This window comes from Trichoderma camerunense (genome assembly GCF_050948025.1).
Source record: "Trichoderma camerunense strain CBS 138272 chromosome Unknown V8C40scaffold_3, whole genome shotgun sequence".
NCBI lineage: Eukaryota > Fungi > Ascomycota > Sordariomycetes > Hypocreales > Hypocreaceae > Trichoderma > Trichoderma camerunense.
The window spans coordinates 1,096,719-1,124,686 of record NW_028145367.1 but is presented as its reverse complement, the minus strand read 5'-3'; the positions used below and the strand labels follow the sequence as shown (position 1 = coordinate 1,124,686).

General features: G+C 50.2%; 9 protein-coding genes and 1 non-coding gene across 10 annotated transcripts; 6 read left to right on the top strand and 4 right to left on the bottom strand.

Moving 5' to 3' along the window:
• The first annotated feature begins 186 nt into the window (after positions 1–186).
• On the top strand, positions 187–2,187 carry V8C40DRAFT_235584 (adenosine kinase). The gene is made up of 4 exons (XM_083213875.1): positions 187–380; positions 547–1,005; positions 1,122–1,617; positions 1,676–2,187. The coding sequence occupies exons 1-4, from the start codon at positions 329–331 to the stop codon at positions 1,713–1,715; spliced, it is 1,047 nt and encodes a 348-aa protein (XP_083077022.1). The 5' UTR covers positions 187–328; the 3' UTR covers positions 1,716–2,187.
• On the bottom strand, positions 2,081–5,364 carry V8C40DRAFT_141229 (EST1 family protein). The gene is made up of 4 exons (XM_083211208.1): positions 5,183–5,364; positions 4,942–5,052; positions 4,009–4,880; positions 2,081–3,953 (listed from the first exon to the last, which is right to left on the bottom strand). Exons 1-4 carry the CDS (start codon positions 5,218–5,220, stop codon positions 2,332–2,334), a joined length of 2,643 nt encoding a protein of 880 aa, XP_083077021.1. The 5' UTR covers positions 5,221–5,364; the 3' UTR covers positions 2,081–2,331.
• An 849-nt stretch (positions 5,365–6,213) lies between these two features.
• Positions 6,214–7,870, top strand: V8C40DRAFT_235579 (uncharacterized protein). Its single transcript, XM_083213874.1, has 2 exons — positions 6,214–6,936; positions 7,003–7,870. The coding sequence occupies exons 1-2, from the start codon at positions 6,583–6,585 to the stop codon at positions 7,417–7,419; spliced, it is 771 nt and encodes a 256-aa protein (XP_083077020.1). The 5' UTR covers positions 6,214–6,582; the 3' UTR covers positions 7,420–7,870.
• V8C40DRAFT_235576 (U2 snRNP complex subunit BUD31) lies at positions 6,936–8,329 on the bottom strand. The gene is made up of 3 exons (XM_083213873.1): positions 7,895–8,329; positions 7,517–7,827; positions 6,936–7,444 (listed from the first exon to the last, which is right to left on the bottom strand). The coding sequence occupies exons 1-2, from the start codon at positions 8,195–8,197 to the stop codon at positions 7,684–7,686; spliced, it is 447 nt and encodes a 148-aa protein (XP_083077019.1). The 5' UTR covers positions 8,198–8,329; the 3' UTR covers positions 6,936–7,444; positions 7,517–7,683.
• Positions 8,330–8,449: 120 nt separating this feature from the next.
• Positions 8,450–9,461, top strand: V8C40DRAFT_235573 (NADH dehydrogenase [ubiquinone] 1 alpha subcomplex subunit 6). Its single transcript, XM_083213872.1, has 5 exons — positions 8,450–8,530; positions 8,582–8,643; positions 8,764–8,910; positions 8,995–9,102; positions 9,164–9,461. The coding sequence occupies exons 1-5, from the start codon at positions 8,488–8,490 to the stop codon at positions 9,173–9,175; spliced, it is 372 nt and encodes a 123-aa protein (XP_083077018.1). The 5' UTR covers positions 8,450–8,487; the 3' UTR covers positions 9,176–9,461.
• On the bottom strand, positions 9,197–10,186 carry V8C40DRAFT_235571 (DNA-directed RNA polymerase core subunit RPC19). Its single transcript, XM_083213871.1, has 4 exons — positions 9,836–10,186; positions 9,684–9,775; positions 9,554–9,630; positions 9,197–9,497 (listed from the first exon to the last, which is right to left on the bottom strand). Exons 1-4 carry the CDS (start codon positions 10,004–10,006, stop codon positions 9,373–9,375), a joined length of 465 nt encoding a protein of 154 aa, XP_083077017.1. The 5' UTR covers positions 10,007–10,186; the 3' UTR covers positions 9,197–9,372.
• A 2,666-nt stretch (positions 10,187–12,852) lies between these two features.
• V8C40DRAFT_t52 lies at positions 12,853–12,926 on the top strand. The gene has a single exon. It is a non-coding gene; the product is annotated as a tRNA-Lys (tRNA).
• Positions 12,927–18,806: 5,880 nt separating this feature from the next.
• Positions 18,807–20,652, top strand: V8C40DRAFT_141069 (uncharacterized protein). Its single transcript, XM_083211206.1, has 2 exons — positions 18,807–19,349; positions 19,444–20,652. The coding sequence occupies exons 1-2, from the start codon at positions 19,126–19,128 to the stop codon at positions 20,531–20,533; spliced, it is 1,314 nt and encodes a 437-aa protein (XP_083077016.1). The 5' UTR covers positions 18,807–19,125; the 3' UTR covers positions 20,534–20,652.
• A 1,855-nt stretch (positions 20,653–22,507) lies between these two features.
• Positions 22,508–23,426, top strand: V8C40DRAFT_141059 (uncharacterized protein). The gene is made up of 2 exons (XM_083211205.1): positions 22,508–23,183; positions 23,248–23,426. Exons 1-2 carry the CDS (start codon positions 22,662–22,664, stop codon positions 23,323–23,325), a joined length of 600 nt encoding a protein of 199 aa, XP_083077015.1. The 5' UTR covers positions 22,508–22,661; the 3' UTR covers positions 23,326–23,426.
• Positions 23,362–25,529, bottom strand: V8C40DRAFT_141053 (kinase domain-containing protein). Its single transcript, XM_083211204.1, has 2 exons — positions 23,720–25,529; positions 23,362–23,659 (listed from the first exon to the last, which is right to left on the bottom strand). The coding sequence occupies exons 1-2, from the start codon at positions 25,064–25,066 to the stop codon at positions 23,528–23,530; spliced, it is 1,479 nt and encodes a 492-aa protein (XP_083077014.1). The 5' UTR covers positions 25,067–25,529; the 3' UTR covers positions 23,362–23,527.
• Positions 25,530–27,968: the final 2,439 nt, after the last annotated feature.

The following is a 27,968-nucleotide window of genomic DNA, read 5'->3' as shown; positions in this document are numbered from 1 at the left end:
CAGCTCAACAATTCAAAAATGCGGCGGATATAGTCGGTTAGGTACTTTAGCATCTGGTGTGACGTGCATTGCCCAACATGTACCCTGTCAGCTGCAGCCGCCGAAGAATGGACAAGAAAAAAAGACAGGGGCCATCTCTCATCTCATCCAAAACCCCCACCACTACGAATAAAGTCTGGTCCGCTCAAAAAACCACAATCCCGCTAAATTATTACTGCGACAAGCCCCTCCAACCTCCAGTTCCTTTCCACCTCCATACTTTCCTCCAGGACCTGCTGCCATTCAGTAAAAAAAAAGCTCTAGTAAAGAAAACCAAAAGTCAATCGCAATGGCTGCTCACAAGGAATACGCTCTCATCTGCCTGGAGAACCCTCTCCTCGGTATGTCTATCCATTGAAACAAGAATGTCGTCGCAGCACCAGCACCAGCTGTCTGTCTGTCCTCTTTCTTGTCCGCTTGCTTGCTCTTTTCCTCTCTCCTGTTCTCTCATACTTTCGCCTCATGACTATAGATTACCATTCACTAACTAAGCAATTCCAATCACAGACATCCAGGCTGTCGGTGACCAGGCTCTGCTGGACAAGTACAACCTCAAGGCCAACGACGCCATCCTCGCCGAAGAGAAGCAGATCCCCATCTACGAGGACCTCCTCAACAACTTTGACGCAAAGCTCATTGCCGGTGGTGCTGCGCAAAACACCGCCCGTGGCGCCCAGTACATCCTGCCCCCCAACAGCGTCGTCTACTTCGGCGGTGTCGGCAATGACAAGTACGCTGCCATCCTCAAGGATGCCGTCAAGGCCGCCGGCCTGCGTGTCGAGTACCGTGTCGATGAGGCTCACCCTACCGGCCGATGCGGTGTTGTCATCACTGGCCACAACCGCAGTCTCTGCACTGACCTCGGTGCTGCCAACCACTACGGCCTGGACCACCTGAAGAAGCCCGAGATCTGGGCCCTGGTTGAGAACGCCGAGGTTTTCTACATTGGCGGCTACCACTTCACCGGTAAGTCAAGAAGCAAGAGGACTATAATGCTCAATCTAGATTACTTCTAGCTATTATATCTATCTACTCATTACATCATGACAAGGCCAAAGATGCTAACGTTCGTTGTCTCGCAGTTTCCCCTCCCGCCATCATGGAGCTCGCCAAGGAGGCCGCCGAGAAGAACAAGGTCTTCGTCGTCTCTCTCTCTGCTCCTTTCATCCCCCAGTTCTTCAAGGAGGTTGTCGACGCCAGCGCCCCCTACTGGGACTACGTCATTGGCAACGAGGCCGAGGCTGCTGCTTATGCTGAGGCCCACAACCTTCCTTCCAAGGAGCCCAAGGACGTTGTCAAGGTTCTGGCCAACCTGCCCAAGGAGAACACCAAGCGAAAGCGTGTTGCCATCATCACTCAGGGCACCGAGCCTACCTTGGTCGCCATCCAGGGCGAGGAGGAGGTCAAGGTCTTCCCCGTCCGCCCCATCGACCCCGCTCTCATCAACGATACCAACGGTGCCGGTGATGCCTTTGCTGGTGGTCTGGTTGCTGGTATTGTCCAGGGCGAGTCACTGGAGGCTTCCGTTGACAAGGGCCAGTGGCTGGCTAAGCTGAGCATCCAGGAACTTGGTCCTTCGTAAGTTGACTCTTCATCCGTCATTCACATTTCGATCTGAGCTAATCATCTTTTCCAGTTACCCCTTCCCCAAGCAGGTCTACTCTGCATCATCGTAGAGTGCCTAGAATAGCGCATTGCTCTTGTAGATCCATTCCCAGCGGCTGGGATGGAGAGGAATTGGCGTTGAGGGATTAAAACGGGAGAAAAGGTTTCAACAACGGCGTTTTGCATCAACAGGGTAGAGAGCCCAGAAGCAGTGGCTCACTTTGCATAGCGATTTGGTATCCTCCACGATACACAATCAGTCTTTGTCTTTTTCTTTTTTCGATGCTGATGCTTTCAATCAGTTTATGATGAACGATAGACCAGATTTTACCACCACAATATTATTCTTATTTCTGGCTTGAAAATTGCAACTTAATTTCCTTCCTTCAATGTGTGCGTTGTCATTCTTTCATTTGACGAAATGGGTATATCAAAAGAGCCATCCATCAACAAACTCAAACTGTGTCGCTTTCCAGATCGTCATTGCGTAAAAAACAATGCTGTCGAACGAAGCATCTAAAATTCCAAATCATACATATCCTCAATATTAAGTCATGGCCTCTAAATAGCAATGGCTCTCCATGCATCACATACACAACTCCAATGCGCGTGAATCCGGAATCGCCTTTAATTTCCCTTAGCAGGCAAGACGCCTCTTTTTCCAAGGTGCATTCGTGAACTCTCCATCTACCTGGAGTCTTGGTAAGCCGATCTCATGACGGCCCTGTTATAATCTGATGTCGTTTGGTCGATTTGAAAATGACCATTAAGTGCTTGGTTGCTCTCTCTCAGGAGGCTGTTCCGGAGGATGCGACCTTGATCTGCAGCAGACTGCGTGTTGTACTGCAAGCCATTCGGCTGAGTGCCGTTATAGAGGCTGCTTGGGTGTGAAAAAGTAGAAGTGTTTGATGAGATCAGTGCTGGTCCGTAGTTTTGCTGCTCCTGCATGATGGCTGCAGCTGTCGGGTTCTGTGACCAGCGGTTGAAAGTTGAGGTGCGTGGAGTGCTCACACTGAAAGCCTGCAGCAATTGCTCCTGGTGAAATGACCGAGCAGCTGGGTCTGCTGGGCTGCCAATTCCGTTGGCGATGCTGCGCGAGAAGCTTCCGGGTATATCGCGGCCAGGCGTAGTAAAGGGGTCTTCAAGGGGTATGTTTTCAGCAACAGACACATTTGGAGAGTGAGTTGCGCTGCGGTGGCTTCTTGTAGCATCTCGGCTCATAGGCGGTGCGGATTCCCGAGAGAAAATCGGATTAGGCGTGCCGAACCAAGACCACGGAAGGGACTCGTATCTACGTGATGCGACGGATGAGGTAGGACTTGGCTCAGTTCTCAAGGGGCCTACCACATCATTTGCAGATGCCAGCTCCTTAGGAGAACGCTCCAGGTCCATTGGAGTCGGTGGCCTCAAAAACTGGACCACCATATCGAGGACGGTCTCTGTGGCTCGATCCATCACTTCTGAGTCTTCATAAATGTCATCCGAGTTATTCAGCAGACGTCGGCTGGCCTCTCTCTGGGCTTGTTCTGAATACTGCACCGCATTCACCGTTGCGGGCTCATGAGAATTCGCCGTGCCCTGAGTCGGCTCTTCTTCCTCTTTAGCAGGCAAGACGCCAACCGATTGAGTAGTGGTATCTGTAATATCCTGTGCCACAGTCGGCTGAGCTTGCGGAAGCCCGGCATTGGGCTGATATTCAAAAACCAAAAGAGTTCCATCAACTTTGTAAACCAGGGGGAAGGTGTCTTCATTAGCCAAGAAATAAGCACAGCGGAGGATATCGAGGATTCTTCCTATTCTTTCACTCGACTGGGAGGGGCAACCCTCAAGAGCTTGAGAGTAAGGCTTGCGGGTGCCGTCCTCGCCGCAGTAGGCTCTGCAGTATTCGGGAAGCTGCTCTTCGTTCAGTGGCTGAAACCCCAAGATGAGAATGTCCTCTGGAAGCAGATAGGGGCAAGATTTCAAGTTCCCTATGTTGTAGTATTCGTCGCAGAGCAAGGTCAAGACCTTGGCCACCCCTTGAATCATGGTAGGAATGGACGCTCCAAACGCATCTGCCAGGCCGGAAATTTCGTTGCGGCGGGCCACTAGCCACATGCTGTATATACGCAAGACGGGAAGTAGGGCTTCAACGACAGACGTCTTTGCTTGGCCTGTCTCGCTATCGTCTGGCTGATGGTCGAGGCCTTCGGCACTAGAGACGGCCTCCCGGAACTCAGACTCGAAAACCTTGCAAAATGTGTGAAGGAACCTTGCGTTGAAGCGGAGTGTAAATTGGTAGAAGCGCATAGTCGCTTCTGTCTGCTTTTCTATTTAATGTTGGTCAGTATATTGTCATCGTCATAGAAATATGTCCTCACGTACCAGTATAGCGAGTCGTGGCCATATGATGTGCTAGCATATTGACCATTACCATCTTTAGAAGGATGTTTAGAGAAGTGGCATTTTTGCAAGCCATTTCTAGCCTGTGCATCACTTCCCCCTCCAGTTCGTCTTGCTGATGAAATACCTCTCCTTTGTAGAAAAAGGCGTGCAGCTTCACAAACCACATGGCAAAGTGTGCTTCCGGAGCAGAGATGTTATGTCTTGACCGGGATCTGTTGGGAGACAGCATCGTTTTGAACTCGGCCTCCAAGTTGAGCTGGGCGTTGGGATGAGGCGAGTCCACAGCCAAAGCGCGGTAAAAGTTGTAGACAACATCAAGGTGATTGTCCTGTTCAAGGTGAATAATTCCCGTCTGGTGAAAAGCGAAGCCAGATTGAGGTTGAATATGGTGAGCCAGCCCGTAATACACCAAGGCTCCTTCATAGTCTGAACTCTTGTGGCGAGCTTGAACCCGGTAGCGTGTCAGGTCTCCTAGGTGGATAAGTGTAAGATGGCAAGAGTACAAGATTTTGCGCTGTAAATCGTCCGAGACTGGGCTGATCTTGGATTCGACAGGCAATTTCTCAAGCTCCATCCCTTGCGCGATTCGTTCAAGCTCTGGGATATCGTAGTAGGCAGCAAGGCGCTGGACGTAACCTTGATAAAACTTGGCGGCGATTCGCAGGAAGTTGTGGTACATCTTTTCCACCTTGCGCTTCTCGACAGCATGGGAAGATTGCTTAAGGCGGCTTAGAATGTGTCGATACTCGGTATTAACCGTAGTGTGTGTGGACCATAAATGCTCCTCCGTCTTCTGGGTGATGGCATAGTCAAGATCGTGAAAAATGGTCGCCACACAGGCAAGGCGGAATCTGCAGGAGAGTAGCGCGTTAGTCAAAACCGATTCGAAGGTTCAGTATTCGGGTCGCATACTTGTCCAAAAGATTGTCTATGGCTTCGAACTTGGAAAGATCGACGCCAGAAGCATTTTGGGGCATTTTGCCAACGTCTCTTACGAGCAGCTTGCGTAGCTTCTGGGCGTTACTATACCGGCAATGTCAGTCCTGTTCTCAACTCGAGCAGTCTCTCAAATCGCTGCGCATGAGTGGCAATCGATTCTACAACAAATTTCGAGGCCATGCGCAAGGATTTGAAACGTTCGGGGTGTACATACCGCCAGGCCGTAGCCGCTGTAGGGGCAGAAGAAGCCATGTTGTAGTTGGACTCGATATGCCCCGGGGATCGGCAGGTGTAATGAATTACGATTGTCTAATGGCGTGATAATAGTCGAGTATAATATAGCTTCAGCTACGCAGTCGTCTCATGCTCTCGGGAATCCAAATCGCAAAGATCCAGACAGTCCATAACTCGGAACCACGGCGGATTGGGAGAGCTGGTACCGGACTCGGCTGGTGGTAATCGGGCAAGCAGCTGGGAGAGAAAACATTGGTAGGGATGGGCTTTATAGTAAAACAATGTGAGCACGAGAGTTTGCTTTGTTTACCAGTCCCGAGAGTTTCTTTTGGGTGGCGTGTTCGGCGTAATGCGAAGCTTTCCAGGGTTTATTTTTTGGAATGAGAGGATGGCGATAACAAAGTGAGCGGCTTCTGAACCCCTCAAGGTTAGTAGCTGTTCAGAGTGTGGTGGAAATTCTTCGGCTGTTCCTGTTTTTTTTTTTTTCCCTTTGAGCGACAAAGCCACATCAAGGGCGAGGCGCCAACTCTCGAACGATACAATTGAACAACTTAAAGTATATCGATTGAATTGATCTATAAATAATCATAAAAAATATAATATGCGCCGTTAAAGTCATTCACGATGCTTGTGTAGCTAGCTGTACATGACTACAGAGATTGGTTCACTCAATGATTCAGGCTCTAATCACCTATGCCGTTCGGATTTATTTTGTTTTGCTCTGCTTCCAGGTGACATGGATTCAGGGCACTTATACAGAGGTCTGGTACTGGAAGCCATGCCGCTTTAATCTCCTTTAGAATCCACCCGCAGTTGGGTCATACAAACGTCGAAATTTCACTACCAGTCACTTGCATCTTTCAATGGTGTCTTCCAACGGTATATCAAGGTATCGTCTCGTAGCCATGACGTTATAAGTCATGATATCGAGATCCCGCATGTACCTACAGGGATTGCAGGCGCCCAGCCTGCTCGAGTTAAGCCCAGCAAGGAGTGCTAAAGATTAGATCTGCAACATGCAAACTGAAGTGTGGCTAAAAACAGAGCACATGTACCTGGAGACACGGGGTGGGGCAACCCCCCGCCAGTGGCTTTCAGGCCTTATTACAGCATCTCGACATTTTGGGCTCCATCACGCTTCAAACTCACGACATTCCGCCAGTAACCAACCGTCTCGAATCATATCTTCTCCCAGCATCTGACTGTTTTTATTGGATATTATTTACTCTGCGCCATAGCCTGTCTCAGCGCCTTTTCTGGTTTACTCGTCACTGTATTTGCATCTGTCCGCAACGCCACTCGCTCTCTGACTTTCCATCACGATATCGCTGGTTCAAGTCAAAGTAATATCATGCCCCACAAAGCTCACTGTATATAAAGATGAAGCGCTCACGAGAGCCGGAAGAGCATATAGAATTCGATCCTCAAGACGGGGACTCTCACCATTCTGCAAACGCTGACGTTGATCTCCGGCCTGTCTCGAAGATTGCTGGGCTAGACTCGGCTGTCGAAGACGAGGATAACGAATTCGTCATGAGATGCTCACTCCCCCCTCACAAAGAGCCGCTGGGCTTTCGGCTATACAGCGATTACGAGACCCATTATCACAATTTTCATACAAATAGGTGTATTGAATGTCGCAAGAATTTCCCAACTGATCACCTCCTCAGTATACACATTGAAGAATGCCATGATCCCTTGGCAAGGGTCGCCAGGGAGAAGGGGGAACATACAGTAAGCTACCTAGAGGCGATACCTTTAGACCGTCTTCATGGGAATAGTTACTCTAACGTGGTCCAGTATTCCTGCTTTGTTGAAGGGTGCGATCGCAAGTGCATGACTCCTCAGAAAAGGCGTCTACATCTCATCGACAAGCATATGTACCCAAAAAACTTCTTCTTTGCCGTCACAAAGGACGGGATTGACGGGAAGCGCTCCCTTCTCATTGAGACCCGTCGAAGAAGATCTTCAGCTGGCTCCCAGCCACAGGCCAAAGAGCTTCGGCGTCGCGCAAACACTTTAGAAAAGGAGGCAGTACCTTCCGACAACAAATCACAATCCACTTTGCCTTCCACTACGGCACCCAATGGCAAAGTGGAATCAGAGAAACCGGCAGATACTGAGATGGCAGATCTTACTGGGGCCATGTCAGCTCTACAATTCGTCCCTCCAAGTATCCGATTTGGTCGGGGTCGAGCTGGATTCTCAAAGAGATGATAGAAAGGAGTCACGTGGAGTTGAACTGGAGAATTATGAAAATGATCAGCATGATGTTATGAAAGAATATGGCTCAGCTAAGATGAAGGATATCTACCTCTTTCGATCTCAACATCAACCCAATCTATGCCTTTCTCTTTAGTTGCCCGTCCATGGAGCAATTTGATCGCAATTCGACGCCCGACGCCCTAACGCCTGTAGCAATTCTCCGGTTCGTTATTCAGATGATCAAGATGGAATCCAATCTAAAGCCACTGCCTCCTCTTAATCGCTGGATGCGCACCCTCTGCAACCACAGCTGACGCACTGCATATCGCTATCTTCTTTCAGCTGAGCTCTTGGTACTCGGCAGATGCAGGTGCTATTAAAATTCGTTTCCTTCGTTTGAACACAGCGTAGGCAGCAGAGCTATTAAATATGTTAGCATTGTATTATTAGAGATGTTTGGCGCAGCATGTTGTGGATAGCAACTTACCTTCTCGTAGCCCTGCTTCTTCCACTTGGCGATTAGCATCGCATCGGCATAGCCATTCTTGAGTAGCCATTCATAGAGTTGTTTGCTGATGGCCTCCTTCTCGTAATATAGATCGTATACGTAGCGGCTTCTCTGGTGTGCAATCTGGAAAATCTCCCACTGCGCCATGTGCTTTGGGCCGGGAGGAGGAGGCTTGTTCTGCGCATCCTTCATCTTGTTCGCAAAGATCAGGAGGTCATCTTCGATGTCGCTGAAGCCCTCGGGCGGTGGCTTTCGTTTTGATGAATGTCTAATAGCCGGCATCTTGGACTGGTCGCAATGCAAATGGAAGAAAAAAGAAGAAGAAAAGCCGATGTTCCGCAACAAGTTTTGTACGTGATGGGCAGAAGCGAGCTTCAGTTGATTCCAGAAGCGCGTCGACAAGGCTGAGCTAAGCCACACCCGAGGGGCAAAGAAATATAGCGTGTGGCGCAAACTGTAGATGGCGCCGGATCACGTGAGACCTCTATGCCGGGAGGTGGGCATGATTCCTTGCTATCAACTCAACGTCACGGCAGTGAATTTACTGCGCTGAGAAGCCTGCATCGCCCGCCATGGCCATTACGCCGACCCAATTCGCCAAGAAGACGGCGCAGTGTGAGTCTTTTGCCCATGCCGACGATCCGTCAGAGCTAATATGTCAAACAGCGACCAGCTGGTCGGATGCGAAGCGTCGAGTCCTTTCTTCGTACCGCGAATGGATCCGAGCTGTACGTCCCACGAAATCCCCTCCGAGACAACCTTACCGGCCAGAGGCTGGAATTGAAGATTGTGCCGCCAGTGGCATATTGTCGTTGTATAGAACAGAAGTCTAATGGAGGGAATTACAGGCACCTGAGATCCAGACGATGTACAATGTCCCTCTCCCCATTTCTACCCTCCGGACACGGATGCGACAAGAGTTCGAGCGACACCGATACACGAACCAGCTGTCCATAGTTGACGTGCTTCTCTTCAAGTCCCATGCAGAGTACCAGGTACGAATGCTGCTCCAAGAAAAATTACCATGAACCACGCTTTGATGGGAGGGAAAGGCAGCATGCTAATTGTGCGGGGTATAGGAAACAATGAACTTCTGGAAGCAGCAGACTCACATCTTGTCTTATTTCGGCGAAAACTTTAGAGGAGAGAAGAGGCTTCCCTCCAGCTTCATGGCTGGCTTCCTTGAGGTGAGTTTACAGAGCGGCAATTGCACTAGCCTATCAACGGGGAGCTAATAAAGCTTGATAGGGTCGAAATTAGAAAGACAATGCAAGAAACTTTGTTTTGTAAATATCTCTGTATAAAGATTTTGTGTCGAAACCTTCCATATAACGCCATGAAATCGCATGATGTGCATATACAATGACCCTTCTATGCGTGTGAATTACCAGTTTTCGGATAGCAGCCCAGTTTCCACCATATTGCCCCTCCTCTCGTTTCCCTTTCCCCCTTCCTAATCATCGGTCAATGCCCTGCTCTGAGTTGAACTGCTGCCTCTTTGTCCAGAATTCCTCGGCCACGACGTCACACACATCCTGCAGGTCACTCAAGCCCTTCTTCAGGGCATTTACGGCTGTGCCGTCTGTAGATAAGAACGTTAGTGGAAGCTCACACATGATAGAGGAGATAAAATATTACCATAAGTTTGTATTCTGATGTTCATCTTGGGCTCAGATGGGTGAGGAATTGAGTAGGCGCAGAATTCAACATCAGGGCTGTGACACATTAGCTTCGATCAACTGGGCAGAACCATGGCTTGAAAGCATACTTCTTCATGATAACATATCTGAGGGCATTGCCCAAAGTATGGCCTTCATCGGTAAACTCAAACGAAGCCGCTGTGTCCGTTGAACCAGGGAGCTGTCGCTTCCGTTAGTAAATCAAGATTCTCTCAGCCATGCTAGAACTCTCTGGCCATACAATTCGCACTCTCTGAGGCTCGACCTCTTCTTCTTCCTCCTCCTCCTCGGCCTCAGCATTCTCCCTCATTTCCGCATCCTGGTTGATCTCATCTTGTCCAGACGGCGGGACGTCCTGCATATCAGCGTCCTGAGATGAGGCATCCGCCTGCGCCTTTGTTCGTCCAGGCATCTTTTTTGTCTGTGAGGTGTCAAAAATCTGGGTGGATTTCGTTTAAATGGTCCCGTAACGACAATTTCCTGTCGTTGAGAATGTGTGACAACAGAATTAAAGATTGATGCAGCTTTTACTAAGCTTTTCGCAATGGGCTTCACAAACAAAATTTGGCGGCTCATGAAATTTTGATGAGAGCGCGCCGATAGTGGGGCATTTTTTTCGCTGCCGGATTACGGAAGCGGAATGGGTGCGTAGAAGTGGAGCGCCACACCCCCAGAGGGTTTTCCAGGTTAGCCTCAAGTAGAGGTTAAATGATACCAAGTTTGGAAGCCCTTGGACTACAGTAAATTGCAAACTTAAATAGAGCATGATATGAGGCTATACATTGCTTTTGTTGGATTCTCCTAAGTTTTCAATAATGTGTATTATCGAGAAACCTACAAGTTTTAAGTTTACCTTGAGGGCAGCCGCTTTATAGATTAGTATATAAAAGGCAACTCCCTCTCTCTCTCTCTTAATATACTATAAGGCATACTATTATGGGCTCCAAACTCGATCAGAAGCTGCATTTTCATCAAAACATCACCTAGGTTTGAGACAGGGTGTTGATGGCCGATGATGACGATAGCGAAGAAGAAAATGGAAACTTGCTTTGTAGCATTTCTTCCACTCTTGATTACGCTGAAGCTGAGGCCATCGAGGTTCCTATGAGAGAGGTCAGTCAAAGGTTGAGTGGATGTGTCGCTAGGAGTTACCACTAGGACATCATCATGGGTCCAAACCGGATCAGAAGCTGGGGCGTCGTCAAGACATCATTCAATTTTATGACAAAAAGGCCAATGATGAGACTATACCAGAATGCTCTCCAACTGGAGGACACGCGACACGCCACATGTCGCCAAGATGGTATGAAACTGAGGCCTCGTAGGAAGTCAACCGGTTAGGTCTGTTGGCGAACCAGGAATTGGGGTAGTCAGTCGACAATAAGAAGGGAATTGACGAGTTAAAGTAGAGAGGAGGCTGCTGAGGGGAAATGTTGGAGGGGAGAATTACGATACGAGGACGATGACAATTTGTTACCAATATGAGAAGCGAGCATTAACGTCAAATTGATCAAGTATGTGTAAATACCTAGGTAGATATAGTAGATGCAGATATAACTACTAGTTATAGGTAGGTACCTAGTAGGTAGATCCAGTACTCATAGTTCATAGAACACTAATTGAGAAGGAAGGTGGTATGGAGAAAGCAGATAATTCCGGAATGAGGGAAAAGATATTGCAGAGATAGGGAAGGTAGAGAGATGCATCTTTATCTCTGTGAGTTCCATTGCACTTCAGGCGTCATTTGACAAGAGTAGCAGTGTACATAGATACAGCGTCTATCTACTCTCACGAACCACCGGCTATGATCGATGTTTTCAAAGCTTGTCAGAGTCCTCTAGGATATTTTGTGAGAATATCCACTGAACGGTGTCAACTTATAAGGCTATCATCGCTTTCGTTCCAAGCTCGAGTCATTTAAAATAAGGGAGTGTATACAGCCGGAAGGCCCTGATCGTCTGATGTAGCAGATTGCTCAATGCTGTATGGGCCTTACACGATCTCCTTTTGGAATGCAGTATGGCGAGGCATGGTGTCATTCTGACTTGTGGCTTTATCTATCCAATATATTAGAACTAGTTCTCTGAAGACCTTCATTTCGAATACTTCAGCCTCTCCTCTTGCTGATAACTTCGGTATTCGCACTGGGGTTTTCGGTCCTATGAAGCATTAGAAATGCATTTAATTCACAATTCACAAATTGAGTCGGCACAAAGCCAGAGACTAAGCAAATGAGTTGGAATGCAGCTGCGCTTTGTCGTATAAATTGTGTTATGTTCAGCTGGGTTTGCTTGTCCATGTCTCTTCCAAATATAGAATAAGACATCACATACCACGGTGAGACCCGTTATACTACTAGCACCATCAAAACGATCTACTGCCCAGGTGTAGCTTGATGGCCGAGATGCGGATGTCTCAGATCTAGATTCTCTTGGCGAAGATGGACAAAATGCAGATTCCCCGCCATCGGATAGGAACGTCACAAATAAAATGATGTTGCATAGAGATGTTAACATATCTGTAAAAAAAAACTACGAGGAACAGATTGCCCGGAGGCCATACTCATGCTGTCCGAAAACGTCGATATTTGAAGGCTGGGTAAACCGGTGTATTGCATTGGCCAAAGGAGTAGTGACCACAATGGCTGATGTAGTGCTGTCTACGCTACTATTTCTATAGTTGTACATATGACCCTGAAGTCGTGGACTGAGGATAATTGGCGAAATTGAAAAGCGAATTTGGGGAAATTGGAATTTGACAAGTTGCTCAGGGGGTGCCAAGAGCAATGCCGGTGTAGATGATATGTTCCACTTCTCATGATGTCATTTTTGACCCAGCTGTACAACTGCACTTCAAGAAAAACTCCTCTAGTTTGTAGAGCCTTTTTTTAAAGTATCGAGTAAAATTCTAGTTGCGAGAATCCTACTTCTGGGCATATTTTGATCTATCAAGCATGTAAGACGTTCATAGATGATTGTATACCAGGAATACATGTGTCACTTTAACATTAGCGCAGTATGAAGCATACACATAGGCCCCTGGGTTTGCAGATCTACGTGTACAAGCCTCCTATCCTTCATCAAGCAGCAAAATAGCACCGTCTGTCTATAATAGAACTTCTGGATTTATGCTTGAATGATCGGTTCTAGGCAAGCAAGCTTTTAATAAGTGTGAAAGCTATATAAAGGATAAAAAGCTTGACAAATGCATGACCCACCTTCACTATCAGCCAGTAGTGACTGTTCAGTATAATTGTGGGCCCGGGTAGCTCAATTGGCTAGAGCGTGCGGCTTTTAACCGCAAGGTTGGGGGTTCGACCCCCCCCTCGGGCGCAATTACATGTATTTTTGCACTTCATAGGTGTAATATCACCTTTTTGCCAGCATCAAGATCTCGATATAAGTCAACACTGTATTAGAGAATTCCGACAGGGGAGGTGTCTCTTGAGGGGGCTTTGCTACGATTAGCTTTTTAGCTTCCGTTTCTAATATCATTTGATTGCCATGACAAATGCCCATCGGGCTAACGAACCATCCGTGTCACTGGTTAGTTTTGTGAGGTGGTATTCAACAAGGATCCCAACTTCATATCGGGCAGCTGTGCTTCATTGAACTAACTAACAACATGCGATGCTGTTAGCCCAGCACATGTGAATGTGGTAACTAGAAGGTAAGTACGCTATAATGAGTGATCATATACAGAATGCAGAGTATGAATCACACTCATAATGTGCCTCTTAATATGCGCAAATTGCAAGCTTACACAAGGATCTAGTCTCTTTCGTATCAGTCGTGCAGCAGCCAGCACTGAAAGACTCACATGCAGCATTGGGTATCCTCTTGCATGCGTAATTGTACACGAACCGCAAAGATACGAGTACAGTAGCTCTAGGAGAGTTACCTCAAACCGAGAATACGGGCAGAGTGGTGATACAAGGCCGAAGGGATCGAGACGGTCAGAGATTCAGAGGGAGCAAAAAAATCAACCCCCACCGAAATTACATCACATGCCATACACCTACCTGTCTGTGGACGCTGGGGTTGGAGGATCCCTGGCCACAGTCAATCAACTCGCAGCGGTGGCCACTCGGGGAAACTGGGGGGACGTTACCATCACAAGCAATTTCGTGTAACGCCGGTGAAGACTTGATTGGGTTGTCGGCATTTCTTGGAGAGGGCCTAGTGATACATCAGGCCGTGCACGGATTCGCAACAGGAACAGGGTCTGTCTCTCATGGTGAAGCAGAGCCCTCTCCGCCGAGTTTGCAAAAATTTTCTCTTACTTTCCTTTTCCCTCTAGGCCAAGCACACAATGAAACAAAAGGGAAAAAAGAGGCAATAGACCGTTGCCTCTTTCGAGCTTCGAAAAGGTCCGGGCCGCCCAATCGTTCTCTTGGTCGCAGCATTGGGTTGAAACGGAGCTAATAGTCGAGCAAGCTAAGCGCGATGTCCAACGAATGATTGACAAGGGGACGGAGCCAAACCCCTGCAGCCTTGCCAAAGGCGTCCCACCCGACCTGAGACGTCGTCGTCTCAGGTGAAGCAGCGATTAGTTCCCAGCGGAGACGGGCGTCTTGTCTTGTTCCTCTTTTTTCCTCTCTCCCAGTCTCGTCACGAGGCTCCGTTGATGGTGGCAAACCCGTAAGAACAACACCTGGCCAATACCGCCAGGAGCTATACTCGTACGTCAGTTACAAGTAGAGCGATCTACCACCGATGAAACTGTTTTGCCAGTCCAGGGGAACAGCCGTACTTTATTTCAACGGGCTACCTGTGCAAAGAGAGGCGCGGTCGTCTGATGTGAGCGGTGGCTGACATGGATGTCGTTGGGGTCCGCGAATAGGGCTGCGACAAGTTTTGGTGCCATGTATGTTTACCTAGTTGCAGTTATTAGAGGATGAAATCTCTTGTCAGTCTCTGCACAACGCACAGATAGCAGTAATAGTAGTGTGTACGAGCATGTTGGTAGCATCTGCTAATCGTTGAGGCAAAGCATCCAGAGAAGAAGCGGCAGTAAGTCCAACTTGTTGAGCATCGCCATTCCAAGTACACAAGTATTTGATCCCTTAGTACTGTACACCATAGGTACCTACAGAGCTCAATTTACCCAAGATCCATTGACCCTCATGAGCCCCCGGCGCGGGTACCCTGAGGTGGACGTAACGTACCTGTCACAGCGTGCGCAGGAGCCACGATGAGGCACGAGCTTGTTCGAGTATCGAAAATCAGTGGGCAGGCGAAGCGGGATAGCTCTGGGTGCGGTGGGGCAGGACCCTGACAGCGAAAGAAAAGAGCCGTAGAAGAGAGCAAAATCTAACGAGTCACAAAGAATGAGCAGGAGCAGGAGCCCTACTGGTTTTAACATTTGGAGCAGAGTGGGCGCCTGGGCACAGCGGTGAGAAGGCTGGCGATGGGGATTTCAGGGTCCTGAGAGTCCTGATGCGATCGACAGGAAAAAGGCGTGGCGAAATGCTCAAACGCTGCGAGTTTCGGCACAGGGGGTTCACTGTTTTGTTCCGTTCCCAGTTCAGTTCTGTTCTGTTCAAGTCTGTGCAGTCAACTGGGATTTGGATCGTACAAAGGGCTCAAGCTTTGTTTCTGATTTTGCTACAGTCAGTCAGTACATATTGATCTGGCCTCGAAGCCTTCTATTGAAATGCACGAAATCAGGGTTGCATTTTCCATCTGTTTTCCGAAGCCCTTGTCGCATCCTGATCACCAAAAGTCGGCTACTACTTCCCAATACTACCACCACAAAATGGGCAGCATCAATCAATATTTGCGACTGGACTCGTATATTACAGTCGCATACAGCACTTCGTACGATGTCGAGAGAAAACAGTACAAAGAGGAACATGGCCTTCTACAAAGTGAACAGGGGTAAAAGGGGGGTGTCTGTAGGAAGGACGACCACCTGTACCCGGTCTAATGAGGGGTCATGCAGCCAGTACGAAGTATCGTGCTACGGATTTGCAACGCCCACCAAGAGAGGTAGGAACTGCTCTACGAACTTTTTCATCTTTCATCCTTTAGCCAAAAAGAAAATGGACATGTTATTGATGTGTAATGTATGTGTAATGTACATACAGTAGCGTCTTCATATGCATCTCTTATTAGCAGGAAAGAGAAGAGCAAAGCATTCTGTCTGGAAGCGAGAAGCTGATGCGAGAGAGAATTGCTGACATGGAAGGATTGAAGCTACTCGTACATGAATCAATCATATGCGGCTGAGCAATGTTTGCAAGAAAAAAACCATCCATGGATACGAGAAACCAGGCAACGGCGATCATGACCCCGCCGGCAAAAGTTTGTTTCCCATTATCGAATTTCACAACTACCTGCTAGGGATGCAGTCGCCGATAGCCAGGCGGAGCAAATCCAACGGGACTTCGTATTGAAAGAATGAAGAGAAAGGCAAAAAAATTCGTGATACAGCATCGAGAGAATATCAATGGCCGAGTAATGTGGAACTTGACGAGATCGACAGGGCCAAAGAGCTAGTCTAACTTTTCCAGCTAAGTACTAATTTGACCCAGGGTCTTAGCATGTAGTGCAATGCCCAATGGCGAATGGCTGCAATGAACGAAGTGGCAGTTGGATCTTGTTTCTGGAGTATTACGGTCAGCTAGCAATGTGGGGAGGCTTCATTATTCATTACGGGTTTCAATTCAGCGCTTGGCTTACATCTCTATCTGGGGCCGCGGGAAATGAAGGCAGTTATCTGGCATGAGGGAATCGTGATCATCGAAAAAAGAAGATGAGGAACAACCAAAGGCTCCATTGATCCGGTGACTGCTGCCGCGCACAGCACAGCATTGCGCGAGGACAAATTGATGCAACTCTAACCCCTGCCGTTGACAAAGATTCAGCTGCCGAGGCATGATAGATTGCTGCGCCAATAATCTCTCGGCGCTGCCCAATCCGAGCATGTCGAAGCACTTGTGCTCTGGCATGCGAAGTATTACGAAGTAGCACGCATCGTATTTGCATCGTACTTGCACCAGTTACAGGACACGGCTGGCCGGGAGTTAGAGGCTTCAAAAATTCTTGCGCTCTACTGCACTCGTACTTGTCCTGAAGCGCATCGGTATCGGTAGGCGTCTCACCATTGAAACGCTACAACCTCACCACACAAATATCGAACGCACGCGCTCCGCACCAGGGGGCCCCGGCTCCAGTATTAGCTCGGCGAGTGGCAACACAGCCTGAATTGCTTCTTTCTCTTTTGTCGACCGTTTCTCTGTCGAAACAGCCATTGTCTGCGCGGGCAATGACATCGGCGAGCTACCGCGAAATGTAACGAGCCGGTGCGACGGCTGGTATGGTCTGGTGCTAAAACAAGCAGCTGGTTCATTGATTCATTGACTTCGGGCTCCGTCTATGTTCCATGTTGTCAATAATTCACGATGCGGAGCAAGATAAGCACCAGCATCCAATAGTACCAGCATTCCTTGTGCGAATATTGGATCAATATTCAAGCATTTGCCTTCATTGCTGTTCTTCGTCATCGATGGAATGACGCTATTGTTTGAGCCGCCATTTAATTGAAGCCTGCACACCCAAAAATACATCATCAAATTGTATGGAAATTAGCCCCCAAAATGAATGTCAATGCTCGAGCTGGGGGAGAGCTGATCACTGCCAGGGACTGCCGGTACCTGTGGCGACCAGACAGCCAAGCGTGAACAGGGAGGCACTTGCTGGCAGGCTAAAGTCACCGGGGGTCACGTCACAAGAGAGAAACAAAGAGCACTTGGAGCAACCGAAAGAAGAGAATATTGGAAACCTGAACCTTGAAAAAATCAATCCATCATTCACACAAACGGGCAGCTAAAGCATCTAGGTAAAACACTCTACCAGCCTTGGCCGCGGTGGTGGGTGGACAGGCCTGACGAGCCTGACGGGCTTTTGCTCGCACAGCGCAGGTGAGGCGGAGGGGCGGTGGATCAGCAGCAATCCAGTGAGAGGTCGCTGAGGGCCAGGGAGCCTCCCAGCTTGCCAGCCCCTGGTTCCGATGCACCGCAGGCGGCTCCTACAGTGGGCTTTGTTTTGGGTTTGGCGGCCATTGACACACGCCCCTCGAATCGGACAGGTACTGGAGGGTACAAGGATTTGGCACGCGGCACACGTGCGCTACCGGGAGCAAGTAGGGCGCTAGCGGTGCCTGTCGAGCAGCTGCGGTACCTGCTTGTACCTCTTTCCGTCGCTGTCAGCGCTGTGCCTGATGCTTGCAGCGGGCTGTAGCGGCTTCAGCGCTCGATTTCAGGCTCTGACACCTGCTAACTCGTGCTGCCTCTAAATGGCAGCTACCGCCCAGCGTGACTGGCATCCGCTGAGACGTCTCGTGAAGTCTTCCTCAGACACGCCCCCCCCCCATGCTGTTTTCGATCCATCATCTCCCATCCATCGCTTCACAAGCTGCTGAGAAGCTGTCCGGCATCCGTGTCACTTCCCCTCCCTCTGTGACGAACCTGGGGGCCCCTTTCATTCAGGCCTGCGGGAGGCTATTCAGACCAGGCGTAGGTATTACCGACCGATTCATGCGTTTGCGCGGGCCAAATAAAACAAACGGCGCCTGCCCCTCCCGCCGTCCGACTCTTGTCTTGTTCTTTTTCCCCTGCTGCTGTCCGTTTGCTCTTCATATTCCGCCTTTTATATTGCTCCTCAGTCCTTTGATACAGCAGAAACACATCAGGCTGCTCATAACCTGAACTTTCTTCTCCTTCTCGCAGACCCGCCCCAACTCGCCGACGCCCGTCTGCTCTCCTCATCCATCGCAAAGTGTGCCTGTAAAAGCACTGGAACGCCTCCGTCCCATTCGCCAATAAAGCCCCGGAACCGCCCTCGGCAACCCCTGGTGTGCGCGCGTGGTGCGTGGGTGTATGCATCTGCATTAACGTTCTGGACCTACGGGCGCTTGTGCGTGTACACAATACCAGCGTCACAAAAATTCCTCCAGCTCCAATCGCCCGTGCTTGGCTTACCGGGTCCTAAATACGAAGTACTCCGTACTTGCTCCCCGATCGCATTATATTCGGCCAAACCACATCTCGAATCGCCAGTCTCCTGAAACGCATTCGCCTTTCCCCCCAACTTGGCCTTTTTCTCCCTCTCTCGCCAGCCTTTTTTCAAGGTCCTCGTTGCTGCGCATACAAGGCAGGGCGAGCATTCAGCATTCTTTTTTTCTTTCTTACAAGCCAACCATCGACTTTGAGAAACATACGACCGAGTCGCTTTCTTTTTATTTTCTCTCTCTGAGCGCTAGCGACCAACAAAAGAATCACGAAACATAACCTTTCGGTGGAGGGGAAGTTCAAATTGGGCTCTGTTGGTTTTGGGGGTAGTTCAGGCTCCCATTTTCGAATCTTTCGCCCGGTTTCTTCAGTCGCGCCGTGAACCGGACGATAATTGCCTCGAGCGACGTTCGCACGCTCTGCGCCCGCGCCGTTGGCTGATCCAGCTCGGCTTCCTTTGTCCATATCATACAGCATAATCTCTTCGCATAATTGCATCTCTCAAAAATACCGCCATTATGAGCACAGCGATTGCCATGGCCCCTTCGCCGGCCCCTCATGAAAGGAGTACCTTTGCTACCGAACGCTCAGCTCCTTCGACTTCTACATCGCCACCTGCGCGAAACGCGGTGCCTTCACAGCCAAGGAGTCAACTCCCAGGCGCATCAACTGTGGCCCAGCCGTCCAGCAGCGGCAGCCCGAAGTCTGATAATGCTACCACAAGCAAATCTTCTCCCAACGCGTAAGTTCCTGTCGTCCTACGCAGTGACGCTTGATCTTTTTCACTACAGCGCGACCAAAGTCCATCTTGCTGACAAATTTGGTTGCCACTACAGATCTCGAAAAGATGCCAGCCACCCTAAGATCATTGTTAAGAAAGAGCCAGTCTCGCCTGGTCTGCCCGCAACAGCATCAGCATCAAGGCCCCGGCCCAGACGGTTGGATTTGTCCAAGAACACCTTGGCTGGATCTAATCCCTCCTCAGCCCATCCAATGACGGCGCGCGACGGACTGGGAATCCAAGAAGTCGGCATCGCCTGTCTTTCCCCGGGCTTTATGACACAGGATCCTGTGATGAAAGAACAACTTCAGCGAAGCATGACGGTTCGGGAGCAGCAACGAAGCCTCATCGAAGCAAGACTGCAGCTGCAGCAATCTGCCAAGGGAGATGGCCCATCTGAAAAGGAAAAGGAATCACCCTTCGCCGCCAAGACACCAGGCATGTCTCGTAGAAACAAGGCGCCCCCCGGGCTCTCAATTGTTGCGCCCTCACATCAGCAGTTTGCAAACGAAAGAGTGATTCAATCCGCACCCCTTGGCCGCAGCTTCACTGGACAACATATGCCACCTTCAAGACAAGTACATAACCAGGCTTCTAACCTTTCAAGCACTTCCCACATCCACCATGTTCATGCCCACCAGACCACAAATCGGCTGCCTCCCATCAGCGATGTCTTTGGCCAGAACCTCTCAGCTCATCCGGATAATGGACCACACACCTCCGCCCTTTACCCCAGCCACGCAGCCTCACGGCCTCAGTTGTCCCCTGGCCTCCCTCCGGCTCACCAACCGCCAACGTCTGGTCGCTTGAGAGAGTACAAGTCCGCAGAAGAGGCTCAGCATGAATTGGCCGGTGGACGACCAGAATTACTACCTAGACTCGTCCACTACGGCGGTCATCAGCCTCCGACGCCCCCCTCTCCTGTTGCTGGCGGAAACCGTAATCCCGAGGCCCATCGAAGCACAAGCCGAAGGCGAACACGCGCCGAATATGAGGAAGGCAGCAGCCCCCCATTGGGCTATGGCCCTGCCCCAACCCGGCGTGGTCCCTTTGGTGCTGGCCGTGACAGCCCCGAAACGCAGCGGGCCAAGAAGGAAGAATTCTTACAGCTGTGTGCCAGAGCCTGGGATCTGTTCCATTCATAAAGGATCAAGCCAATGCTCTTCAAACCGGGCGGATGTGCAACTCACCCATCAAAAGGCTCTGGCTGGCCACGTATTTAGCCGTTTAATGCTGGTGTTGTTTAAAGCTTTCCGCCCTGCAATGTGTACATGACAGGGCGAAGTGGGACAGGGCTTGGATTTATGTCACGGTGAAACGATATCATTTCTCTCGGAGAAGCTCGTGAAGGATTTCCTTTGTGCCTTCTTCCTCGTCCTCTGGATGACTTTTATTTCCTTGCACGTTTTCATCTGTCTATCGGTGCTTCTTGTTGGGAGGGCCAAATCCTCTCCCTGGCCTTCATTTTCGAGGAGGGCCGGGGCTGGCAACATTGAAGCTCAAACATTACGATATCTCTTCACTTCATCCTTGATCTAGCTGGGCGAGCTGCGATGAAAGCTACGCCACGTACAGAGAGGGAATTGGAAGGGTAGCCACTCCCACTTTGTGTGTTATACTTATTTCTACGATACATATCTACGTTTTTTGGCAACAGGAGGGGAGGGAAAAGGAGGTGTCTAACTGCCCATACACACGCACACGCACACAAGTAGTGCGCGGCTCAGGGGCAATGTGGTATATGGGAAGGGGAAGGAGATGGATTAATTTTGAAAGGGAATTCATCTGGCGTTGGATGTGTTGATATTTTTGGGGGAAACCTTGTCGACTCTGCATTTGGGAGGAAGTGATGAATCGATATACGAGACGCTTTGCAGTCTCTCTCCCTATTATCGTCTTTTTATTTTCCTCGATTCATTATCGTCTTCGTTTTGATATTTGCGGGCGTACCATCTGTGCTGGTTTAATGGGCGTTTGAAGTAGCTAGTTGTTTGCCAAAGAGCATAGCAAAAGAGCACTTGGATGCTTGTAATTCAAATTGCGTCGAGAGACGCAAAGAGAGGAGGAGGGGAAGAAATACAAAGCAGTTGTTTAAAGTACATACCTGTACATTTTCCATTTAATTCCGTATTCCGGAATCGCTCTCGTGACCAAGTGGCTTCATCATTCCATACCACCTGACTTTTGAATGAATTTAGCCCGCAACTAAATCATTTTCAGCTCATTCGTTTCAACTTGCCGCCCGGGGGATTAGTAATTTAGAATGCGGAGAAGCTTCTTCGAACTAACTGCCTCATTGGAGTTTGAGAATGTATCTGGGGGCCGTTTTTTTGTTCTAACGGTACGTCACCGGATCTTTGTTAGTGTTGGGGGAGGAGGGCATCACGAGCAGTCTTTTTGGTGCCCAAGTCTTTTGTTGCTATTATGGCAATTGAAGCTATGATATCATTTTTCGGGCTGGTTTGTTAGTCGGCACCTCTCTTTGGCGTTGTTTCTTTGAGAGGATTGAAGTTTGGGGATTTGTTCATGCCTGATATCCAGTAGCGGCGATGTATGCATGCATGTACTTACTGCCTTACTTACGCTACTTTTATATAAAAGATCAGCAGTTGGGTACTGTAACATAAGCCGTGATTGACCACAAGAGCCTGATCGTCGTAAAAGTGGTGTAGGAATACTACCTTAGATGAGATGATCCTAATGAGATCCATATTAAAAACACACATGACAGAAAAGAAAAAAAGAAAAACGAAGGAAGAAACCCAAAACAGTCGGTGAAGAAATGGGGGCCGTTGAGATGAAGATATCAGGCAAAATAGGGTCTGATGCTTGGGTAATGAGAATGCAAACGACTATCAGCCACGCACGTCATTTCTATATATCTCTCACTCACACTCTTCCTAGTTCTTTTGTTGGAGATGAGTCTCAAGAACGGGGGCTGGCTGGCTGGCTGTCTGTCTGTTGATCATGAAACAAGAACGCAAGGGGTCAGCCGGCAGAGGCCAAGAAACACCGGCTGAAAGCAAAAAGGAGGCAACAAAGCAGGCAAAGCAAAGACACAAAAAGCAAGAGGCCAAGCACAAGAGATTTGATTTGGCATTTCATCTAGCCGCACTACGCGACAAAATAGCAAGCCGACATCGCAGACAAAAAGTTCGCAGAGCAATTTCTGCCCAAAAAAACACAGCTACTCGAAAAACTCCCGCTTTCCGTTTGTTTCTCTCCCTTTCTCTTGTTGTCCAAACAATTCAAAAAAGATGAAAAAATGTCCAAATGCAGGCGGCCCGTGATCCACCCAACTTAAAGTACGAGAGAGCCTCTCCCGTTCCCAAAATGCCCGACGCCAATCCAATCCAGCCCAGCCCATCCCGTTTCCTTGTTCGCCTCCTCCCTCTTGCTCCAGTATATTGTAGCTCGTACGCCGATGCCGCCACCCCTCTTTGTTGCTGTAAAAAAGTTGTATCAGGGCGTAACAAAGCCCGCGTGCGCCAGACAAGATATAAGAAAAGGGAGGGTCCGGGGGCCTTTTTCCGTTTGCCCACTGCTGACCCGTGGTCCAAACCAACAACACATGATCCGCTATACGCGGGGAGTAAAGAGAATTTCTTTCTGGAATTTTTTTCTTCTTTTGCTGTACAGATCGCCTCTCGGCCAATTCGCCAAACGCCAAAGCTTGGTTGTGTATACAGAATGAAAGCGGAATACAAGAAGATATGGGGCGAGCCTCGTAATCCAAAATCGCCAAATGATTATAAAAATGAAAAAGTAGAAGTGAAAAAAGGGGTAAAAGCGAGTGTGCCGTCTTAAGCCCGCCATGTTACAAAAATATGACAGGCACACACAAATGCATTCGCCAGAGTTGAAGAGAAATGTAAAAATGAAGAGAACAAGTATTCAGTTGCCAATTCCGAGGGGTATTTTTACCTTCGCCACATGAAATCATTAAAAGTTTTTTCTTTTCGTTGGGTCATGTTTCGTCATTCCATGCTGTTTAGCTCTGCCTGCTAAAGGGGAGAGATAATTAAGCGATGGGGTGGCATCCAGGGGAAGATGAGGGAGAGGAAATCCCGGAGCCACAAGGTGCCATCGCTGTCAGGCAGAGCGTTCTGTCGTGTACTGCACGAGTCGCGGTTCTTCTTTCATAGGCCTTCTTCACCGGCCTTGCAAAGTTTGATCTCACGAACCCACTCAGATTTCAGGACCTGAGCCGCCGTGAGACGACGTGTCGGATGAGGATCTAACACGGAGTAAATGACGTTGCGACAACGAGCCTGTAGATGTGTCAATGGAAATTCAGGTCAAAAAGAAGTATTATCAAGAGGCCACCATACCCTGTGTAATGACTCGATGGGGCCGTAGCCCTCTTCATCGCGGCGACCCTCCAGGTAGCGGAAGTAAAACTCGTCGTCATCCTTCTTGGCGACACGCCATAGGTGTCTTCCGGTGCGCATGGCCATATAGATGACACCGCAGGCCCAAACGTCGACGGCGCGGGCGTCAAATTCCTTGTCGGTGTACTCCTCGGGAGCGATGTAAGGGGCCGATCCGCAAAGGCCAGAGACCATGTGGGCATCCGTCTCCCAGGCCATGCGGAAGCACTCGCCGTTGCCAAAATCGGTAATCTTCAGGGCGCCGCGCGTGGTGAGCAGCAGATTCTCGGGCTTGAGGTCGCGGTGGGCAACGCCCATCTCGTGGAGGTACTCGACGCCCCTCATCATCTGCTTGAAGAAGCAGTCGGCCTCTTGGACCTCCAGCTTGCCACTCGACAGGATGAGAGTGTACAGGTCGCCGCCAGCACAGAACTCCATGACCTCGCAGTAGTCGCCCTTGGCGTCCTTGAGTAGGTCGAGAGTGTGGATGACATTGGGGTGGCGCAGGGAAGACGAGATGCAGAACTCGGCCGTAAGGCGCTTGCTGTACTTCTTCTCCGACTCGTCAGGCCGTCGGCGGAACTCCTTGACTGCGAACAGCTTCTCGCCGCTGCTGCCAACCTTTTTGTGAGATATCCTGACGATGCCAAAGGCGCCTCGGCCGACGATTTCTTGGCACTTGCCGTACTTCTCCACCAGGGTCGAGGTGGCGTGGGGCCCGCCCTTCTTGTCAACGAGCTCTTCTTTCTCTTGACGAAGAGAGTCGACCCAGTTGGAGACGAGCGAAAGATCGTTCTCTGGCGGGGGTTCTTGTTTCTTTCCGATGATGCTCCGCCACATGTCGGACAGCTTCTCCTGTCTTCGGCTAGATCTCAGGAAGTGCTCATGTCCGCCCTGGGCTTCGGCGATGGCGGTGAAGCGACCTGACGTTTCCTTGGGCTTAACGGGTTCTTTCGGTTTCGCGGCCGGGAGCTTTTCGGCGGGCTTTTCTATTGATTCTTTCCGCGGCACTGGAGTGGAAGCACCACTAACTGAGGGACCACGGGAGCGAGAGCCCGACTCGCTGCCATTGGCGGCGACCTTTGTAACGTCCTTGGTAGAGAACATGCGAGAAAGACGATCCTTGACCGAGGCCTTCTCGGGGAGAGGCTTCAGCTGAGTCTCGCTGGGCGAGGGAGAGAGCCTCTCAGATCCATTCTGCGAGGCCAGGGTCGGCGACCTCTTTCCTCCCTCATGCGATGACTTGATGGACGAAGGTTTTGAGCTTTGAGCGGAGCTCGGTTTTGACTCGTTTGGAGCGGAAGGCATGTTTGACGGCTTGGGAAGCGCCTAGCCGTAAGTGTGAGGTTATCGACGAGGTAGTATTCGGTCGAGGATGCAGGCCAGTCGAGCGTTTATAGGCGAGCAGGTAGCGAACCGACGTTGCTTGATCCGGTGGCAAAGACCGGGATGCTGCACGGAGCTTGGTGGTGTATGGAGGGAGCCTGGAGGATTGCGTCGGCGGCGGAAGCTGGTTCCGGAGCAGGTAAAATGGGTGAAAGTGACGATCTTGTGCGACAAAAGCTAATGCGAGGCAAAGAGGCCGTATAAGTAGGGGAAAATGAAGAGCGATCAAGCTCAACAAGAGTTCGCTGTCGGATCTGCGCCCGAGCTCTAGGGTAGTGAATGCTGTGACGCAACAAGTTCGAGGGTGTCGGTCGCTGTGCCTAGGCGGCGCTTGGAGCAGGGAAATCGAGGAGGGGTGTTTGCAGCGTCAGATCGAGACTGGGCAAACGCACAGGCGACACATGCAATTGCGTGGGGGGCGGTTTTTTTGAGACGGAGGACAAACGCCTAAAGGCGGCAGATGCCCAGCAGGGATGAGGGTGTCGTAGGGCCAGCAAACCGGGGCGATGCTTTTGGGCGGACTTGATATGTGTTGTTTGGAGGTTTGTTTTGCTGCTGGAAAGTTCCGAGTTGGGAGTTTTGACCCCAATGGCAGCAGGAAAAAGGCACGAAAAAAGACCCGAAAAAAAGTGCCGCCGGGCTGAGTTGTCCCAGTAAAAAGTTGTGTGGTGGCAGTGGCGTGCGGTATAAGTGCAAAAGGGCCCGTCAACTAGAGGGGTGGAGCTGGGCGCCTCGAAGTGCCTATAACCAGACACACAGACACTAAAGCTCACACACACGCCCTGTTGGAAAAAAAAAAATTGACAGCAATAGTCGCAGCTGGCCGAGACGAAGACGGACGGTCCAGCTCAGACGCCGGCGGGTGGAGGCTGAAGACGATTGCGATTGCGATTGCGAGGTAAGAGGGCCAATTCAGATGAGGAGATGAGGGGGGAGAGGTGAGGATAAAAGCAAAAAAGAAAAAGAAAAAAAGAAGAACGAGAAATGATTAAAGATGAATTTGACAATGCCAGTAAGATGGAATAAGAGAACAAAGACAAAAGGGGGCAAGGGGAGGAGGCAAGAGGCGAGCGAGAGGGAATAAATGGCAAGGGAAAAAAGCAGGATATGATTGCAGCCATTAGTGAGGGCGGACTTGGACGAAGTCCCTTAGGTCAAACTCGTAGGGTCGAGGTGGGGACTGTACCTACCTGTATTGTGCATTGCAGTGCAGCACCAGCAGAGGTACGAGTGGACTGGTAGAGTACAGTACGGTACAGAGCCGCGCTGGTACAGTACGGGCATGGCGAGTACCGGTACAGGAGGCGTACGGAGTATTACGGAGGGCAGGGAGTGGTTTGGGGCGGGTTGGCAGCCCGGGCGCGACCACTGGGGGGGCTGCACACGCGCCTGTAGCGGCACCCGTAGGGAGTAGCTGCAACGGGGAGTTGAGTTCCATGTGCACGAGTACCTCGACGGCGTACCCGCAAAGGCTATCCATGTACCGGCTACGACAGAAGGACGGGAGCAGGTACTCGTGCCTTGGCGGAGTGTACAAGCACAGCGCAAGCATCGATAAGATTGAAGCACATGCACGTCTGGTTTCTTGCGAGGCATGGAGGGTGCTTCTAGGACCAGCCAGCCGCCTGTACTTGGTACTGTATGTACCTGTAGGGGCCGTGAGTGGTGCTGGAAACTGCGCCGCCGCAAATGAGACCAGAATTTGACTGGACTCCCCAACAGTCGGGGGGACTGGAGACAAAAGCGCTGAGAGAGAGACCAGACCAGACCAGACCGACCAGACGTCAATTGATCCATCCGTGGTTGGTGGGAACGCTGAGACGTTTACGTTTGCTGCTAGCAGTGGCTCGGAATCCTCAGTTGCAATTACAAGTACACTCTCGTACAGGCACAGGCAGGGTTTTCCCAAGTTAGCCCGGGGCTAGGCTGCTTGCCGGTACTGTTGCCCGTACGTATGCCGACGGCAGCAGGTGGTTGCATGGCCCTTCTTGGTGCTGCAAAACTGCGGAGAGGGACGATGGATTCCAACCTGTGCTCGTACATAAGCCGGGCTAGGCTCGGTTCATGCCTCCAGCTGAGCATCCTGTGGCCAGCCATGCGGTGCTTTGGGAGCGGTTAGGCAGTGGCAATTGAGCATTTCGCTCACGTACTCGCGGCTACTGCGGCTTTGCAGCATCACTGATGGAATTGGATCGGATCGAGCTGGGTTGGATTGCAAATGCAAATGCAAACAGCAGCCTCGTGCTGTGGCCTCGTATGAGCATCGAGGTCATCAATGTATGTACAAGTATGTCGCGCGCGCGTGCTTAGACACTTGCGTCCTCGCCGAACAGGACGGGACGACCAGAAATTTCCCCTCCTCCACCCACGGGTCCTCTTTTTTTATTTGGGGACCATTTCCTGACCGTCAACGCTCCGCCGAGCTAGACGCAAAGCAGTTGTTTATTCGCACAATGGAAAAAAAAGCAGTCGACTGGGGAGAGCGGCGTGATGCCACTACTAGTCCATGTGGTATGCGTGTGTGGAGGACATGGAGTACATGGCATGGCCTAGGACCAAATGTACGGCAACCCAGCGTTGTGGTGGTAGTGCCTAACACGGTTAGCAAGGCATTGACAAGTACCTACCGTCCTCGTGCAGATGGGCATTTGGTGGTGTGTTTATTTGTTCATAGGTCACGAATCAGGAATCCTGTACTCCCCAGGTCACCCAACTGTCAACAATACGATGCGCCATTATTAACTGACATGGTCTCTTTTCTTTACCCTCATCTCTAGCATCTTTGATGAGCGGAGGGGCGTTCCATACAGCGACGGCGCGGGCG

Excerpts from the sequence above, each read along its gene's own strand:
- V8C40DRAFT_235584 (XM_083213875.1), top strand. The coding sequence starts at position 329 with ATGGCTGCTCACAAGGAATACGCTCTCATCTGCCTGGAGAACCCTCTC. Across the intron at positions 1,006-1,121 it reads TGGCGGCTACCACTTCACCG|TTTCCCCTCCCGCCATCATG; the intron begins GTAAGTCAAGAA and ends GTTGTCTCGCAG. Across the intron at positions 1,618-1,675 it reads ATCCAGGAACTTGGTCCTTC|TTACCCCTTCCCCAAGCAGG; the intron begins GTAAGTTGACTC and ends CATCTTTTCCAG.
- V8C40DRAFT_141229 (XM_083211208.1), bottom strand. The coding sequence starts at position 5,220 with ATGGCTTCTTCTGCCCCTACAGCGGCTACGGCCTGGCG. Across the intron at positions 5,053-5,182 it reads ACAGCGGCTACGGCCTGGCG|TAACGCCCAGAAGCTACGCA; the intron begins GTATGTACACCC and ends TTGCCGGTATAG. Across the intron at positions 4,881-4,941 it reads ATAGACAATCTTTTGGACAA|ATTCCGCCTTGCCTGTGTGG; the intron begins GTATGCGACCCG and ends ACTCTCCTGCAG.
- V8C40DRAFT_235579 (XM_083213874.1), top strand. The coding sequence starts at position 6,583 with ATGAAGCGCTCACGAGAGCCGGAAGAGCATATAGAATTCGATCCTCAA. Across the intron at positions 6,937-7,002 it reads GGGAGAAGGGGGAACATACA|TATTCCTGCTTTGTTGAAGG; the intron begins GTAAGCTACCTA and ends AACGTGGTCCAG.
- V8C40DRAFT_235576 (XM_083213873.1), bottom strand. The coding sequence starts at position 8,197 with ATGCCGGCTATTAGACATTCATCAAAACGAAAGCCACCGCCCGAGGGC. Across the intron at positions 7,828-7,894 it reads AGAAGCAGGGCTACGAGAAG|CTCTGCTGCCTACGCTGTGT; the intron begins GTAAGTTGCTAT and ends CATATTTAATAG.
- V8C40DRAFT_235573 (XM_083213872.1), top strand. The coding sequence starts at position 8,488 with ATGGCCATTACGCCGACCCAATTCGCCAAGAAGACGGCGCAGT. Across the intron at positions 8,644-8,763 it reads ACCGCGAATGGATCCGAGCT|GCACCTGAGATCCAGACGAT; the intron begins GTACGTCCCACG and ends AGGGAATTACAG. Across the intron at positions 8,911-8,994 it reads AGTCCCATGCAGAGTACCAG|GAAACAATGAACTTCTGGAA; the intron begins GTACGAATGCTG and ends TGCGGGGTATAG.
- V8C40DRAFT_235571 (XM_083213871.1), bottom strand. The coding sequence starts at position 10,006 with ATGCCTGGACGAACAAAGGCGCAGGCGGATGCCTCATCTCAGGACGCT. Across the intron at positions 9,631-9,683 it reads AGATATGTTATCATGAAGAA|CCCTGATGTTGAATTCTGCG; the intron begins GTATGCTTTCAA and ends AATGTGTCACAG. Across the intron at positions 9,498-9,553 it reads CATCAGAATACAAACTTATG|ACGGCACAGCCGTAAATGCC; the intron begins GTAATATTTTAT and ends TCTTATCTACAG.
- V8C40DRAFT_141069 (XM_083211206.1), top strand. The coding sequence starts at position 19,126 with ATGAGCACAGCGATTGCCATGGCCCCTTCGCCGGCCCCTCATGAAAGG. Across the intron at positions 19,350-19,443 it reads AGCAAATCTTCTCCCAACGC|ATCTCGAAAAGATGCCAGCC; the intron begins GTAAGTTCCTGT and ends TTGCCACTACAG.
- V8C40DRAFT_141059 (XM_083211205.1), top strand. The coding sequence starts at position 22,662 with ATGCAGGCGGCCCGTGATCCACCCAACTTAAAGTACGAGAGAGCCTCT. Across the intron at positions 23,184-23,247 it reads AAAAAGGGGTAAAAGCGAGT|TTGAAGAGAAATGTAAAAAT; the intron begins GTGCCGTCTTAA and ends CATTCGCCAGAG.
- V8C40DRAFT_141053 (XM_083211204.1), bottom strand. The coding sequence starts at position 25,066 with ATGCCTTCCGCTCCAAACGAGTCAAAACCGAGCTCCGCTCAAAGCTCA. Across the intron at positions 23,660-23,719 it reads CCATCGAGTCATTACACAGG|GCTCGTTGTCGCAACGTCAT; the intron begins GTATGGTGGCCT and ends ACACATCTACAG.